The 17,500-nt window shown below is 38.3% G+C and overlaps 2 protein-coding genes across 4 annotated transcripts in view; one reads left to right on the plus strand and one right to left on the minus strand.

The window, feature by feature from the left end:
- LOC137989198 (uncharacterized) overlaps positions 1-14,477 on the minus strand; it is a 24,733-nt gene extending 10,256 nt beyond the window's left edge. Inside the window, exons 1-4 of one of the 3 annotated variants that reach the window (XM_068835050.1) lie at positions 12,754-12,912; positions 9,870-10,112; positions 9,457-9,780; positions 5,834-5,905 (exon numbers count right to left, since the gene is read on the minus strand). In XM_068835050.1, coding sequence (XP_068691151.1) covers positions 5,841-5,905; positions 9,457-9,780; positions 9,870-10,112; positions 12,754-12,829 — 708 coding nt within the window. In that variant the 5' untranslated portion in view covers positions 12,830-12,912 and the 3' untranslated portion in view covers positions 5,834-5,840. Of the gene's footprint in view, positions 1-5,833; positions 5,906-9,456; positions 9,781-9,869; positions 10,113-12,753; positions 12,913-14,337 lie in introns of those variants that run through there. The other 2 variants (XM_068835049.1, XM_068835048.1) reach the window with 2 other exon arrangements.
- Positions 1-17,500, plus strand: part of LOC137989206 (uncharacterized) — a 130,452-nt gene that overhangs the window by 40,696 nt on the left and 72,256 nt on the right. The gene's annotated exons all lie outside the window — the stretch shown is intronic.

The following is a 17,500-nucleotide window of genomic DNA, read 5'->3' on the forward strand; positions in this document are numbered from 1 at the left end:
CTCATTGAGAAATTATGTCTTTAAAATGTAGTCATACCGAGTCTTCAAACTGATGCAAAGAGAACTCGTTTGGCTTGTGACAGTGCTGTTGAACGCTTTGAAAATATCGAGGAAGGTCCGTCTCTCTGGCATGCAAAGCAATCCTTTCGGTAGGTTGAAAATTTAATTCGCGTTTCATTTGGGTTCATTACACTGCACTGTTCTCAACCTCCATTGGAAGAAGAGGCTAGATCAGATATAGAGAATCAAATCATTGAAATGAGATGTACATCGCGCATCCAATGGCACTTGTCCTACATTTTAGGTTCTTACAAAAAATGGAAACTTCAGTTGTTGACTTTGTTATGCAAATACTTAGCTGAACGTTTATGATGAAATAAAAAAAATGGTGTGATATAAAGCTTGACCATCCTCTAGCGCCTATTATTTGTAGCACTTAAAAGTCAGTTACAAAAATTAAAATGACACCTTTCTCTTGAGTAATTAAGTACTTTCTTCTGAAGTACAAGTACCTTAACATACCAATACATAAGGAGTGTTTTTTTCCGTAATTGCTCAGCCCACAGTATTAATTACAGTGGCGATTATTATTTGCTTATTGAAGCCACAGTGATCAAGTGTTTGAGACTTCAAAGGTTGGTTGACTGTATCAGTTCTGGCCCCAGTTGTTTGAAGGGTGGATAGTGCTATCCACTGGATAAATCACTATCCATTGGATAACTCAATTGGTTTTGGTAGTGTTTATCTGCTGGATAGTGATTTATCTGGACCCAGTTGTTCTAAAGGTGGATAACGCTATCTACTGGACAAATCACTATACACTGGAAAGTGCAGTCGGTTCCACTATTACGTATGCACTGGATAGTGATTTATCTGGCTGATAGCACTATCCATGATTTGAACAACTAGGGCCTGGTGGGTAGCACTATCCACTTTTTGAACAACTAAGGCCAGGTCTTTATCCAACCTCTCTTCTCTGCCTCCTTTGTTTTTGAGGACAAAGGAGGCAGAGAAAAGAGACCCTGGGAACGTGGTTGGTCTTGATCATCTCTCAGTTTTCTCTAACTTTAATCCATGTTGCCTCTCTACATGTACCCGCATACAACTTAATACTGACAAATGTTTGATAGACTTTGTAACAAATTCTGTGATTGGTTAGCATCCCATTTAATGGAAGGGACAAAGTTTTTGACTGCTTAACCCATTGACACCTCAAATGCCCTAGGATTACCCCAGTTGACGACTCGAATCTCCCTGGCATTAGACAGAGTAAAATCTGTCAGGCCTCATGCCCAGGGGTCAATGGGTTAAAGGGGATCAGTGATACCCCTTGTTACTCTACAGAAAACAGAGCTAAGTGCTGCCATCAGTGAACTACCTGGCTCATTTAGTTTCATTATCTAGACACAGACTTTATGCTTTTACAGTGTGTTTAGGAGCAACTTTACAGCAGGCTATATTTCCGATAAATTTTAACTATTTTGTGAAACAAAAGGAGAAGGTAGGATTGCACACTGTGCAGTATTTCTGGTCACTTGGGAACGTATTCCACACATCCCCTCAATTTAAATTTTGTCAGTTGACGGTTAAGTTGTCAGTAAATTGTACTGTCTATTTTGAAGTCAGACTGACTTCTTCATGTTGGTATGTACAGTTGTCAACAATTTCTGATGTAATTTATTTTTTATGCCAACAAAAGAAATGTTTAGGTTCAAGGTTTGTAGACAAGTATCCGTTCCTGTTTGGAGTGTTAAAATCAACAGTCTTAGGCTTTTTTGCATTGCTAGTCAGACAGTTGAAGAGAAAAGTACCATTTCAAAACTTGTGTGGTGCTGGCCACCCTACGGAAAGCCTTTGGCAGTGAGGAAAGGATGACATTATTTGGGGGGTAAGATGGGAAACGAACATTCTCTGGATAATATACAATGTATATATAATATTGTTACATCCAATCTGTCAAGTTTGATGGTTCAAAATAAGTACTGACCTCCGCTTATCTGTAAAAATGGAATATAAAGTGCATTAATTTAAGGATGACTAGTCTTAACCTCATGAAGAACTTTTGGCTTTTGCAGTTTTTATTTTGCTTGATACATATTTTCATTGACCTTTCGGTGTTCATCTCTCTGCTCTCCCAAAGGAATTTGACAACGTTACTTAACCCTTTCACCCCGTGGGGTTCCCCATTGACAAGTAAAATCTATAAGTGGCACTCTTGGGAGTGAAAGGGTTAAACGATTATGTGAATTAAACAGTTTTAAGTGGGGATGTTCACATGCTGTGCCCAGAGACCAATGATTATGAACAACAGCTTTTCATTATTGTTGACAATGAGGTTCTTCTGGAAGTAAGTTCATACAAACAGAGTCTTTCTGCTATGTTTGGGGTACATTACATGGTTAACCTAGAGTATCTAAGAAAGCCAACATGTCTGCACTGAGTTTCTTGAGAGTATGTATTTAGCATTCATCAAAAAAAAATGCCTTGTATAGAAAAGGTGTCTCTACTCTTTTAGCTTAAAGTTAACAGCCTCTTATTACATGTATTAACAGTTGCACCACCACAGGAGCTTGAACTAACCTACATGCAGGGGAGGTCTCAAAATCAAAAGCCAGACTATATATAGGGGTGCCCTCTCACTCTGTCACAAGGTCCCTTCTACTTTAAAACTTAATGAAAACCCTGACACGTAAACACACCTGAGTCCATTTCTTGATTTGTCGCACAACAGGTGAGAAATAGAACGGAACATGACCATGTCAGGCAAGGGTCAGGCAATTAACTCATACCATGTCAAACCATGTTATGTTATGTAGTCATTTGTACTATTACTAATGTGGCCAAGTAAATTGTCACACTGGAAAGTTTTCACAGGGCTGCCATAAAGGACATTCACCTGTACCAGCTGTTAACCCTGAGCTCACATTGTGAAGGAAATGAAAACTAGAATCAGTTTTTGATATATTGCAGGTGAAAATTTAATGACAGCCCTGTTTAATGCTGTTTTTTTGGGTGTGTGCTTTGAATTAGTTCCAGATCAGCTTTTTTTTTTTTTTTGTTGGGATAGAAGTGATGTAAGGAAAATGGACAGTGATATTTTAATTACAAAAATTGTTTTTGTGTAACACTTTTCATTTATTCTCACTTTAAGATCTACACCATCCCCTAAAGAGAATTTCTTTTGCATGTTAGTTTGTACTTACAAGCTGTTTTTATTTCTCGGGATTTATCTCATTCGCTAAATAGTTTGGCTGATTTTTTCATGCCGCATAGATTTTTCGAAATCATTCGTGTTTTTAGGCATTTAAGTTTCAGAAATTTGTATTTGTTCTGCAACATTAATTATCTTAGTGAAATTTAACAGAGTTGTTTTTGTGATTATGGCTTGTATGTAGTGCCTTGTGTATGTGTGTACAATGTATATATATTTCCTAAATTTGGAAAGTACATTATATGTTCATGGAAGAATAATTTTGAAAAAATCAACATGTTTATTCTCACTTTAAGATCTACACCATCCCCTAAAGAGAATTTCTTTTGCATGTTAGTTTGTACTTACAAGCTGTTTTCATTTCTCGGGATTTATCTCATTCGCTAAATAGTTTGGCTGATTTTTTCATGCCGCATAGATTTTTCGAAATCATTCGTGTTTTTAGGCATTTAAGTTTCAGAAATTTGTATTTGTTCTGCAACATTAATTATCTTAGTGAAATTTAACAGAGTTGTTTTTGTGATTATGGCTTGTATGTAGTGCCTTGTGTATGTGTGTACAATGTATATATATTTCCTAAATTTGGAAAGTACATTATATGTTCATGGAAGAATAATTTTGAAAAAATCAACATGTTTATCCAACTAGAAGTATACATCTCTATTCAAGAATTCTCATTATTTGGTGGAGAACAGTCATTTTCTGTTTATACAAAACAATGAAAAGCAGCAAAATGATACTTCCCTCAAGACCTCTACTTCTTTAGAACAGCAAGGAAACTCTTACCCAAAGAACTCATCTTCTTTTGAAAAGAATCCTAAACCTTCTTTGGTGACGAAGAATCTAACGTGAAAGATCCTTCAACGAAGACATGTTTAAAAGAATGATTTATTCTTTTGGAAAGAATCTCGTGTTAGAGTCTGGTGCTTCGCTCTCTTTCATCTTCCACGATTACAAAACAAAGACAGTCTTTTAACATTTGAAACTAATCCCGGATCAGTGCATTCAGCAGCGACACAATCTGCTTTACATTTCCACGTTACACAAATTCTAATCGAAGATCCCAGGCAACACTTGACAACACAGCCCGTTGGTAACATATTCAGCACAGATTTTTGTCCAGGCATATCGCTCCAACGCGTCATATTGTTCCTTTTTCAGTTCTAGGTTGAGATATCCTAATTTTGCTAAAGAAAATTGCATGCCATCGTGAAACAAATCCTCCACTCTCTCCGCCATTTTGGCGTTAGGCCTACGCCTGCGCAATGGTGTTCATAACAAGAATCTTGTTATTCGAAAACGGATTATCCCAGAGTCTCTCGTAACCCGACCTGCTGGTCAAGGGGAACGAAACCTCTGGGAACGAGATTGGTTTTGAAATCGGTAGTACCATCTTGTTTGGGCAACTTTCGGGTTAAAGCTTCGTATAGACAGTGAAGTTACAGGATAAGATCGAAACTCCTTGGATGTTATTGCAACAATGCTTACCTTTCCCTTTCAACTCAAAGAATAGAGTTTCCATCCATTCTTTCTGGTTTGTTTTTATTGTTGTTGTTTTGGTTTTTTTGAACAATCCATACGCCTTTGGCTAAGTTCGCTGTCATGTCTGATGTCAACAACGCACGTAATCAAAGGCAGTCATAGCGCATATCATTTTAAACAAAGACAACGTTATGTTAGCTGCGTGGCCGAAGAATGACAAGGTAATAAAATCACCTATATCTGATTTCGTATGCGACAAGGTAATAAAATCACCTATATCTGATTTCTTATGCGAACAGCTCAGGAGATCAAGCAATTGTTAATTGTTAACGCAACTTTACCGGGGGTAGAAGCGGAATAATGAATAACGGCTTAAAAAAAGGAAATGAATAAAGAATATTTACCCTTGGAACATTGGAAATAAAAAAATTACGTTTTCCGTTAAAGAATATTAACGAATACGGATAAACGAATATCGAACAAAATTTTTAATGAATAATGAATAACTCAGAAAAAAACATGAAAGGGATAATGCATAACAGAAAAAAGGTAAAGTCTCTGCTTACGAGCCAGAAGGCTCATCAGGCCGGCGCTTATCTCCGGTTTCTGTAGCATGAAGCGACTAGGAGTATTTATCCCCCCTGGATGGGATGCTAGTCCATCGCAGGGTTACCCCCAGCATTACGCCGGTACCCATTTAAAAGAAATACAAGTTTACGTTTGGAGAGAGGCACCGTGAGAGTAAAGTGTCTTGCCCAAGAACACAACACAATGTCCCCGGCCAGGCCCCGAACCCAGACCACTCGATCCGGTGTCGAGCACACTAACTATGAGGCCACCGCGCCTCCCACAATGCATAACAGACCCAACTAGTTTTCACCACATCTGCCCCCGCCTAAGATTATACAGATAGCAGTTTAGGTGTTTTCCAATTAATATGTGCTGCACATTGTGATGTCTTCAAATTATTTTACATGTAATTACGTGAAAGTGAGAGATGCAAGGAAACGATGGGCAACAAATAACAGCATTTATTTTTAATTTCCATCAACGTTTACTTGATACGCTATCAACTGAAAAGCAATTTTCATAATTTTGAAAGTGCTTTGAAAATATGATAGTAGAACAGGAACAGGAACAGGAACATTCAATGACTAGTAGGCAACACTGCGTCGTCATCTTTTTTGCCCATGTGGTTCTTTCCACGGTTCCCTGATATACCATGAAATAGGAACAAGCGCTTATTAATATATTCGACAGACATAATTATTACAGGGTGATGTAAAGTGCTAGTTTTCTACCGTCCATATGAACTATGTGAGCCCATGAGGCGAAGCTGAATGGGCTATTGACCCGTGGCCCTTGAGGGCGAAGGGTCTAATTGTTTTAGTATCGCCCAACTAGTCGGACAGAAAAGGAAATAATAAAGTTAGCAAATGAAAGTTTAAAAAAATTATTTTTTGGGAATAAAACGAAAGAAACCGTCACGCTTTTCGCTACTAGAGGACTAATAGTCCTCTACTAGCATAGCCAATCAAAATACAGCATTTGCATTAGTCCACTAGTTGGGTGATACTAATAGGTGTTGGTGTAGTTGCATAGATAGCTTAGTATATGAATATGCACATGTCATGAATCCTTCTATTTCGCAGGCTTGGCATATTTGCCTTTACTAGTAATTCGTCAAAGGTACTAATGTTGTCATTAAAAATACATCGCATAGCACGCTCGTTTAGCTTTTCGAGTTTGCCAGCTACTGTTTTGTCACAATGCATCCATGCAATAGAGCAATAGGTAAAATGAGGTAGAATATAGCCTTTGTACAACAAAAGTTTTGTTTTAATACTCAACAGCTTTTTAAACCTGCTTATGATCGCTATTTGTTTGCTTGGTTTCTTACATAATACTAAAATTATATTTTCAGTTCAGATTTTCATCTGTGTGAACACCAAGTAGCTTGCAACTGATGTTTGGCTTTATAACTGTCCCATTTACCGAGAAACTAATATCTTCCTCATTCTTTTGGTGACGTAGGGCTTCGGGTCGTCTAAATAATAGGGACTCGCATTTCTTAGCGTTGAGAATGAGACCGCTGTCACTGATCCAGCTTGACACGATAGCTAGTTCTGAATTTAGAGTACGTGGTAGAGTTCGCGCATCTCTGTGACTAGAATAAAGTTGCTTGTCAACGGCATAGGCTAATAATTTTGCTTTCTTTACATGGTAGAACAGGTCGTTCACAAAGATATTAAATAGGTTAGGGACCCACACGGATCCCTGAGGTACGCCCGACATCAAATTGCCGTGACTTGAACCAATGTTTCCAAGTTTCACACATTGCGTTCTGTTCTTTAAATAACTTGCTAACAATTTAAGCTTTTCGAGCCAATGCCATAAGTCGAGAGCTTTTCAAGTGAAATATTATGAGAAAGACGATCAAAGGCTTTGCTGAGATCTATTAAGACCGTTCCAATGATATTGTTATGGTCCAATTCACTTTTTTAATCCTCATTTAATCTTAGCAAAGTAGAGAAACAACTATGTTGCTTCCGATATGCAGTCAGAGACCCTGAGAAAATAACCTCAAAGAGTTTACACACTTTTCTCAAGCACTTTCTCAAAAATTGTGACAGGTCGATAACTTGCTTTATTCATTGGATCTTCACATTTGAAGGATGGTAACACTTCGCCATGTTTTCCCGTACTAAGTCTTTGTTGATCAAAGAACGAACTGGAAGGCTGAGACTAGAGTAACCTTCTTTCAGGGCACTGGCAAGAACTTGATCACATCCAGTAGCTTTTCGAATATTAATGCATTTTGATAATTCTTGTATTTTTGCTTTGCTCACAAGCTCAAAGTTAAAATTCTTCGACAGATGTGAAAGTTTCTTTTATCCTTGAGATACTGGTATGATCCTTGCAGTCCTCCATTAATGATATGCCAATGGTGAGAAAGTGCGTATTAAGTATATTTGCTATCTGATATCTGTCTTGAATGATCGGCATGGTTTGTGTCCTCAAGGAGTTGAATTGACTCAGCCATACAAGTTGAACTTGAACATGAACATGAACGGTTTAACAGTTGAGATGTCCATGTGTCTTTAGTCAACTTTGGTGGTCTGTATAGACCGGCAAGAATAAATCTTGGTGAGGTCTTTCGAGTTCTTAGTTCAATGGTGATAGATTCCAAACCTGTTGTTTTGATATTCTCGATGTGTTTGGTTTCAATCCGATCTTGCATAAATTATGAGACCTCCTCCAAAATTCGTTCTATCTTGTAATTGTCGATGTTATCTGTGAATAGCTGTTGTAAGAATGATCCAAGATTTTTTGAAAATGTTGATACTGAGACTATGCTTTTGCTCTCTGAGGTAACTTGCGTCTAGCAGTTTGTGGCCGAATCTGTTACCCCTGTTTTTGATTTAAATTTGTGTCTGAAAAATCGTTGCCCCTGTCTATGACTTGTGCCTGAAAAATCGATTTGTGACCCAGGCAATACGATTTTCTATCAGACAATGCAATCTTTGATTTTCAAAGGAAAAGGAATCGCTGTAAATATTCTAAAATTACTCACTTTCAATCGCCATGCTAAACCTTTCTGCCTCGTGATTCAAGTTACCCAGAACAACTCGCGAACTCCGTAAACAATACCGACACCACCTTGCGTGCTCCATTGAGCAAATCGAAATTGCTTTTCCCTGTACAATATCTACCAATTTACATGTTAATTTACATATTTGCCTTTTTACGAGGGGGCTGCGGTGGTTTCCTCCTCGGGTTTTTAGCAACCGCGTTCCCAGGACCTTTTCCCTGGCTTGGGGGTGGGGCGGGAAAAGGCCCTGGGATCGGCTGGTCACGTGATCTTAGAACACCCAAATTTCTTGGGTGTACTAAATTATCATACCTTAAACGGAACTTTCAAGATGGCGGCCTCTTCGAGTAAACCAAACTTTTTGTCAGTGCTTCGTCGAATCGAATTTTCTTTAAATAACGGTAATTTTCCTTCTTTAAATTTAAAACCTCTTCAAATGAAGTGTTTCGAATATATGCTGGAAGGTCAGGATGTCATTGGAGTCCTACCTACTGGATTTGGCAAGTCAATGCTCTTTCACCTTCTACCTCATTTCATTCCTGTGAAGACCACCAAGAACATAGTTATTGTGGTATGTCCATTAAATTTATCATTGAAGATCAGCTGAAAGTCTTAAAAGCTCGAAGGATAACCGCTGATTTCGGCATAATGCATAAATAAGCTTTATTTCGCCAAGTTTAGCATGAATTATTTAAAAACGATCAACCAATCAATATAAAGGATTCACTGGCCGATCCCAGGGCTTTTCCCGCCCCACCCCCAAGCCAGGGAAAAGGTCCTGGGAACGAGGTTGGGTTTTTAGCTCTGGGCCAAAACCCTGCGGGCCATGCGGGGCTCAATTATTCCGCTTCCACTCCCGAAACTTAATAAGTGATACATGATTATCCCATGAGTTTATTCCCTGAGAAAAAAAAATTATTCCGTGAAAAATTTTTTTTTTTGTTAAACAGTATTTCGACAGTTTATCCAGATAAAATAAATGACAAAAGAAATTGCAATCAAAATTTGGAGAAATTTACATTTTACCTTGTAATATAATTACAGAATTTAGAAATGTATAATTAAAACATGTATATTACTGGAAAACAGGTAATTATGCAACAAGTATAATTATTAATATATATGGTAAACGTAAGTATGATCAAAATATATTGATAGGAGAAGCACTTACACTTGAACCTGATAGCGATGGTTTGACGAGCGCTACTTGACCATCCGCTGGTTAAGTTGTTTGTTCCTGAGCAGGTGAAACTGAGTCTGTGGAATTTTTTACGGCCCGGTATATACAGAGTACTAGTAACTTTAAAAATACCGTCATCTTGTGACGTCTCGAGCTCTGTGTGACTCAATTCCTCGAACTCACTCTTGATTGATTTGCCACCTATGGACCAAGTTATAAATGGTCGAGGCCTTCCTTCGAATTCACATGACACATTTTCCCCTATGTTTTCATAGATTATTCTAGGGGAACCTGGCTTTGCAACTGTCAATGCTCCTAAAAGATAAGAGAGACAGACAGGTTTAGTTATCCTAATTGATTGGTGAGCTCAGTTCAATGGCGGCAACAAAAAAGATATCACTTACTAGCTAAGTATATTTGTCTTTCTGAATTTCCTGTTTTCAATACCATGCAAGGTTGGCCATCCGCGGGTGCAGTTACTGTTCGGTATAGTTGCTTCCATGTCGTGTTTTGAGTTGTTGCTCCTCCGTTTCTAATTGAACAGTTAAAAGGGACTTTGGAGTCCGGGTCGACTGTCTCCTCGTCCTTTGCACTGCCACTCAACTTGCAGATGATTTCACATTGTGGGCCTCCCGCGGATGACGCATCTGTTGCGACAGAATTAGAAATAAAGGGAGACATAAGATGTCTTCAAACTGAAAACGGTCGAAGTTAAAGACAATTTTTCAAAAGGCGGAGTAAAAGAAAAACTGCAAATGCCAAAATTTAAAGAGAATTTTTTGGAACACGCTGTTGTAACATGGACTAGCAAAGCGGGTAACCGTAAACACTCGTAGGCTGTAAACTAATTCTCCGATCAAATGGCTTTGTATTGAAGTGGACGACAAAGAAAATAAATAGTAATATGGGTGTGCTTGAGCTGGTTTTTCTCTTGATCAGTCAAACCTCTTTTTCGGACCTGTATTCAAACATTAAAATTTCCCTCGTCGATGAACGCTTCTAATAACGGCTTGCAAAGTGAAGCTAATCGGGAGACTAAGATCTACCACGCTGCCGTCAACGAGAGCGTAATTCAAAATACTTAGATTGCTTGTTTAAAACATCCGTTATTCTTCCTGATATTTTAAATGCTACAGCCGAACTATTCAGAGGAACGGTGTTACATCCGGGATGTAACAAAAATTGGCTCGCGTTACATTTTAAAGGTACCTCGTCATTTCGTCTTTTCGCTTTGCAATTTTGCCAAAATGTACAAAACTTCAAAACACACGAGCAGAGACATGGTTTTGCTCATAATATTGTACGTTGGCGAACGCGGACGAGTGAGAAATTGTTCTTACAACGAGAACATGAAATTCACCGTTACCGTGTAACTTACTTTTTATTATATGGACAATAAATATATCTTATTAGATGTTTTGGTGTGTATAGTATCGTTGAGTATTTTTACGAGTTGTGCTGATGGGGCGAGTCAAAATAGCTTTTTTTTCAAAATAAAATTTTGTGTCTTAAAAGTAACCAAGACTTAATTCTGTATGAAGGTGATTCGAATTTTAAACGCGAAAACAGTAAAAATACCTCATTTTAAGAGCCTGCTGACGCGTAAACAAGCACGGTGACCCATTTTTTTATCGAAATTTTTTAATGTTCATATCATGAATATTAATTAGGCCAAGTTTCCAAAAAAGTTTCATAGTAGAACAATTTCAAGGGAATTACCTTAAGCTATCAAGCCATCTGGGAGCTGGTCATTATGTGATTTCACGTTGAGCCTGTAGCTGATATAGATATGACTACAGTTCAAATATACAGGGGCACCCAACGAATCTGTTCCTCACATTATCTGTTCCCCAGAGGAATCTTGCTGGCTGGCAAAAATACAGGTGTTTCGATGAGGTGGCTGGGAAATTTTGTTATTGATAGAGGTTTTGCCTGGGAATTACTGACTTTTTCTAGCATTTCAATCCGAGCTGGCTGTAGAAACTCTGAAGACTGAGGACGACTAAAAAAAAAAAAAAAAAAAAAAAAAAGAACCCCTTACCCCTTTCCTCTCCCAAACATACGACGGCTGGTCAGAGTGATTGCGCTTGCGGAAAAAACCTGTTTTGTCCCGGTTTTGTCGCTTTTGTTCGGTTCTTTTTGGATCGAGGGATTTGAAAGCGTGTGGAATTCCTGGCTGGGAAATAAATTTGATCAGCTGGCTGGGAAACCAACCAATTTTATCTAGCTGGCTGGAAATTTCTTGTGTGTCTTGCTGGGAAAAAGGAACAGATAATGTTTTCCCAGCAACACTGAAAAACACCTGAAAATGCCTTAATAACATTTATTTTCATTAACGGGGGTATAATAATAAATTTTACAACAAATTGGTCGTTGGGTGCCCCTGAATATAAATGACCTTCATATCTATTGACTTTCGTCACAATAATAATGCAGACCATTCGAGTGCGAAGCCGTGCGACCGTTAACAAAACATTTTTTAAAAAATCAGGAAAACATGGCTTCAAACTGGCTTGGGGCCAGTCATTAAGTGCTTAATGTTTGGTGACTGGCATTCCAGTTGACATCCGCTAATAGCTAATAACTATGCGGTCGTAAGAAATACTTGACAACTGAGTTCAATTTGGGCCAAATAAATTGGCATACAGAATAAAGTTTCACTGCAATTAGTTCAAGAACCTGATTCCGTCTCAGTGTCCGAGTTTTTTTTCTTTTTTTTTTAATGTTTCTTTGCAGCTTTCCACCGAATTTTGCACTTTTGAATTACCTCGAAAACGCCACCCCTTTTTCAAGGTCATTAAATGTAGTAGAAGCTTAGTCCTACCTAAACAAACATTTTCATCCAACTTCATGTCATTACATAGTGTTCAACGTTGCAATTGACCTCAATCTGTCACGATCAACTTTGCATTTGAAATTGTTGCATCTGTACTCGGCTCGTATTTTCAATTCAACATCTTGTGTTTGAGCAAACTTTTTTTATTCAAAACATCAAAATTGGGCAAAGTTAACGTTTTACAGCTTCTAAGAATCATCTGTTATTGTTGCAGTGTTATGTATTTTTTCCCGTGTTGTTTAGTGTTTTCGCCAATTGTTCAATCACCTCAGATATCGAACCTTGAATCACATCAAAGAGTTTTTCTTGTTGTTAGTTTGTATTATTCTCTCTTTGTAAACCGCATCCTGCTTGACAATTATATTGACGCTGAATTCTCAAGATAGAACTTGGAAATTAAACGGGCTGAACTTCAAGTTGTCGATAGTCAACGAATATGTGGAATGACCTACCTTTACGAATCATGAGAGACATTAAAAAGAAAAACAGGGATGATTTGACCAGACAAGTAGTAAAGTTTTTTGCCATGTCGACGGTTTTCAATGCGTGCTATCCTTCGTGATCGCCAGCCACCAGGACGCAGGTATCTTTGATCTGTCTGTGTCATGTATTTTCACATTTCACATTTTGATCAATTTTCTTAGCATCAGTTTACATTATAGCAGTTGCTATTGGTAGACAAAAATGTGGCAAATTACTTTTGTGTTTATTCAAAATGTAGGTCTTCAGTAAACGCGCGTGAAAAGAAGTGTTTCGTGGCATTCCATGGGACGCCGCTTTTGGCGTTGAACGGAATATCAGGCAGCCAAGACAAAGAAAATAAACGCGAACGCAAGATGTCTTTGTTCAATTGTAAGGTCTGACAAGATATTAATTGAAAAAAACGGTGTAGGTTATGGAAATGAATAAAATAGTCTAATTAATATAAACGATTCAGCACTAATGTCGTGAAAGATCAGCTAATTAAAGGTTATGGGCCGGATTAAGTTAACGATCTAACAGCAAATTTTCTCGAACATACTCTTAATCCGCTCTGTTTCTTTGATAGCTCTTAAATTTACGGCGGCTTCTCTCTTCCTCATCAGAGCTACGACGATCGTAATTGCTAGCGCTACAAGCTTTCGTTATTTAACTTTTTATAATAACGGTATCTAAGCGCGAGGAAGCGGTTTCCTCTCGTTTACAGTGTCGCTCCCCAAAATTGAAGAAAAGTCTCTTGTGATAGTTTATCACACCTCGTTCAAAGATGTGGGCATCTCTAAGATGGATGTTGTGATCCGTGGATTCAGCATGCTGTTTGATTTCTGATTCGCTGTCGCTCAGGCTGCCTGGATCATGCTCGGCTCTGCGTGAGGTCCGCAAGCGCTTACTCTCCCCGACGTATGTGAACGAACAGTCACGGCAACTCACTTTAAGAATTAACTTCAAGAACCTGATTCCGTCTCATTGTCCGAGTTTTTTTTAATGTTTCTTTGCAGCGTTCCACCGAATTTTGCAGTTTTGAATTACCGCGAAAACGCCACCCCTTTTTCAAGGTCATTAAATGTAGTAGAAGCTTAGTCCTACCTAAACAAACATTTTCATCCAACTTCCTGTCATTACATAGTGTTTAACGTTGCAATTGACCTCAATCTGTCACGATCAACTTTGCATTTGAAATTGTTGCATCTGTACCCAGTTCGTATTTTCAATTCAACATCTTGTGTTTGAGCAAACTTTTTCTATTCAAAAAAATTAAAATTGAGCAAAGTTAACGTTTTAGAGCTTCTAAGAATCATCTGTTATTGTTGCAGTGTTATGTATTTTTTCTTTTTTTATTGTTTTCGCCAATTGTTCAATCACCTTTAATAGATATCCAACCTTGAATCACATCAAAGAGTTTTTCTTGTTGTAAGTTTACATTATTCTCTCTTTCTAAACCGCGGCATCCTGATGACAATTATATTGACACTGAATTCTCAAGATAGAACTTGGAAAGGGGCTGACCTTCAAGTTATCGATAGTATCTTCTACAACGAATATGTGGAATGACCTACCTTTACAAATCATGAGGGACATTAAAAAGCAAAACAGGGATGATTTGACCAGACAAATAGTAAAATTTTTTGCCATGTCGACGGTTTTCAATGCGCGCTATCCTTCGTGATCGCCAGCCACTAGGAAGCAGGTATCTTTGATCTGTCTGTGTCATGTATTTTCACATTTCACATTTTGATCAATTTTCTTAGCATCAGTTTACATTATAGCAGTTGCTATTGGTAGACAAAAAGATAGCAAATTACTTTTGTGTTTATTCAAAATGTAGGTCTTCAGTAAACGCGCGTGAAAAGAAGTGTTTCGTGGCATTCCATGGGACGCCGCTTTTGGCGTTGAACGGAATATCAGGCAGCCAAGACAAAGAAAATAAACGCGAACGCAAGATGTCCTGGTTCAATTGTAAGGTCATGACAAGATATTAAATTGAAAAAAACGGTGTAGGTTATGGAAATGAATAAAATAGTCAAATGTCGTGAAAGATCAGCTAATTAAAGCTTATGGGTCAGATTAAGTTAACGATCTAACAGCAGATTTTCTCAAACGTACTCTTAATCCGCTCTGTTTCTTTGCCTGTCTGTGAGCTCTTAAATTTTCGGCGGCTTCCGGCTCCACCTCATCAGAGCTACGACGATCGTAATTGCTCGCGCTACAAGCTTTCGTTATTTAACTTTTTATAATAACGGTATGTAAGCGCGAGGAAGCGGTTTCCTTTAGTTTACAGTGTCGCGATCGCTGCCCAAAATTGAAGAAAAGTCTCTTGTGATAGTTCATCACACCTCGTTCAAAGATGTGAGCATCTCTAAGGGACGGACCATTAGAAAAGTAATGGGGGGGGGGGGGGGTGGGGAAAAAACGAAAAAAAAAATCATGCAAGGGAAAATGCCAAGAAAAAAAATTCACGCAATGAAGAAGGTAAAGAAAAAAAATTCATGCAGAAGGAAGGTCCAATTCTTGGATTTCACATGACGTCACGGCCCCCATATTGGTGTCCCCAAACAATGAAATGGCGGCCATTTTGGTGCCCCGATCCAATCCTCCGGGAATTGAAAGCTATTATTATGCTAACGTCTTCTTTCGTTTTTGTTGAGAAAGATGGCTGTTGATCACGTAAGGGAAACCCAAAAATTGTGACTTTTATTTGCCAGTGTCTATTAAAAATAATTCTTATTCAAAATATTCTTGGGGCCTTACCCCAGGCCTTGCTATATTATTATTAATAAATAAAGTCATCTAGTGTACTGAGGTGTTTTCCTCACACTGAATGAAACGACAAATTAAAGGTGACATAAATTAATTCACACTACAATAGCATTTTAAAATGGGGTTGACAGACCTGCACGACTAAAGCTGTGTCCCCATTGTGTTGATAAAAGCCTTTATAGTTTTGCTTAAAACAAGCATGTCTTTGAGCGATTTCCCTTTTCTATAAGAGATCAAGGGAGGTTCCTTGTATATCTCTCTTAGTAGCGGCTGGTTTTGTATTAAATGCTATTCAATGGAGTTAATGAGGTGTTTAACTCGCGGGAATGTATCTCTAACCATTGGTTTGTCTAGTGGCTGATAGTTATTTCTGTCATCCAGTTGTATCTGTCCCTCAGTAATTTTGTTTTCTCTGTTCATAACGACGGTTGTTGTGCCTTTATCTTCTTTTTTGAGAATAATTTCTTTGTTGTTAATAAGCTCCTTGAGAGCTCGTTCCTCGTCGGGTGGCAGATTATTTTTAGGTTTAACTAGTGGAGTTCCGCAAGCTTTATTTTGACTTCTTCTAAGTAAGTCTCAAGAGCAACTGACCGTTGCATCGGTGGAATCCAACTGGATTTCACGTGAAATGGATGTTGCTCAGTATTTTGGTCATGATAGATATATTGAAGGCGCATCCTTCTGGCAAATTGGTTGAAGTCTGAAATTAGCTGGCGCCTTATCTGGTTTTCTTTCATGACAGGTGTTAGAATGAATTTCAAACCTCGAGAGAGTAAATTGATCTGCTCTGTAGTCAATTGTGTGTCTGAGAGGTTTTTGATGTGTTGCTTGCGTAACTCTATAGTCTCACAAAAACATAGATAATGAATCAAGATTTCACTGTTAAAAAAAGCCATATTTGTCTAAAAAAAAAATTCGTGCAGGGGGTTTCACCTGAATAAAAAATTCCTGCACAAGCAGTGCGCGAAAAAAAATTCGCACCAGCTAAAAATGCTGACTTCAAGGACTCAAGTCTCACATTAAACTTAATGTTAGGATGGCAGAACGGTTTGCTTTTGTAACAGAAGAAGAGATAAACCTGCTGGTCGATAGAGAAAACACCAAAAAATCCACTTCATACGCTGTTAACGTTTTGGACGGTAAGCTGTTTGTAAATCGTATCCGCCACTTGTATCCGCACAATTAAAAAAGTATGTTTTCCTTTCACTGAAATGTTGTACTTTTTCTCCAAGCATATTCTCTTAACTGAAGCGAAGTCTGTTCGAAATTCTGGAAATGAATATTGAATGACGCGGTTTTGGAAGCCAATTGACAAACTTTGACATGTTGACATATGACGGACTGGTAGATCCCGCTTATTGCGAAAAATATTTGAAGGATAATAAACACAATAGCCTCAATTTGGCATTAAAAATATGCTCGGATATTTGTCCTTGGACATTATCTCTTCCTCGAAGCTCACAGGTTTCCTCGAGCTTCGCTCTCGGAAAACTGTTCGCTTCTCGGAACAGATAATGTCCGCGGACAAATATCCGAGCATATTTTCGCGCCAAATGAAGGCTATTGTTTATATATCTACTTCCTTTTGCCGTGGATGCAGGAGTGGTGAGGATACAGAAAGTGGAACTGAAGAGGGTGGCCAGTTTTACTGAAATATCTCGGGTCTTCTGATAGTGAACTGGTTGCGGAGATATTAAACAGAATACAAGAGAGATGGAGAAAGTGGAGGAGAATTAATGTCTGAAACACTCTGTGGTGAAAGTAAAGGGCAAAAGCTATAGGACTGTGAACAGGCCGGCAATGTTGTAAATTTCAGAAACACGATCAATCAAGAATGTGCAAGAGAAGAACCGGAATGAAATAATCAGAAAGAACAGTGAAAGTCACAGAGGTATCGAAGAAGATTCATGAGAGAGGATTGTCATGGTGTGGCCACATGTCGGATGAAACGTGAAAGTTGTG

This window comes from Montipora foliosa, unplaced genomic scaffold, assembly GCF_036669935.1.
Source record: "Montipora foliosa isolate CH-2021 unplaced genomic scaffold, ASM3666993v2 scaffold_446, whole genome shotgun sequence".
Taxonomy (NCBI): domain Eukaryota; kingdom Metazoa; phylum Cnidaria; class Anthozoa; order Scleractinia; family Acroporidae; genus Montipora; species Montipora foliosa.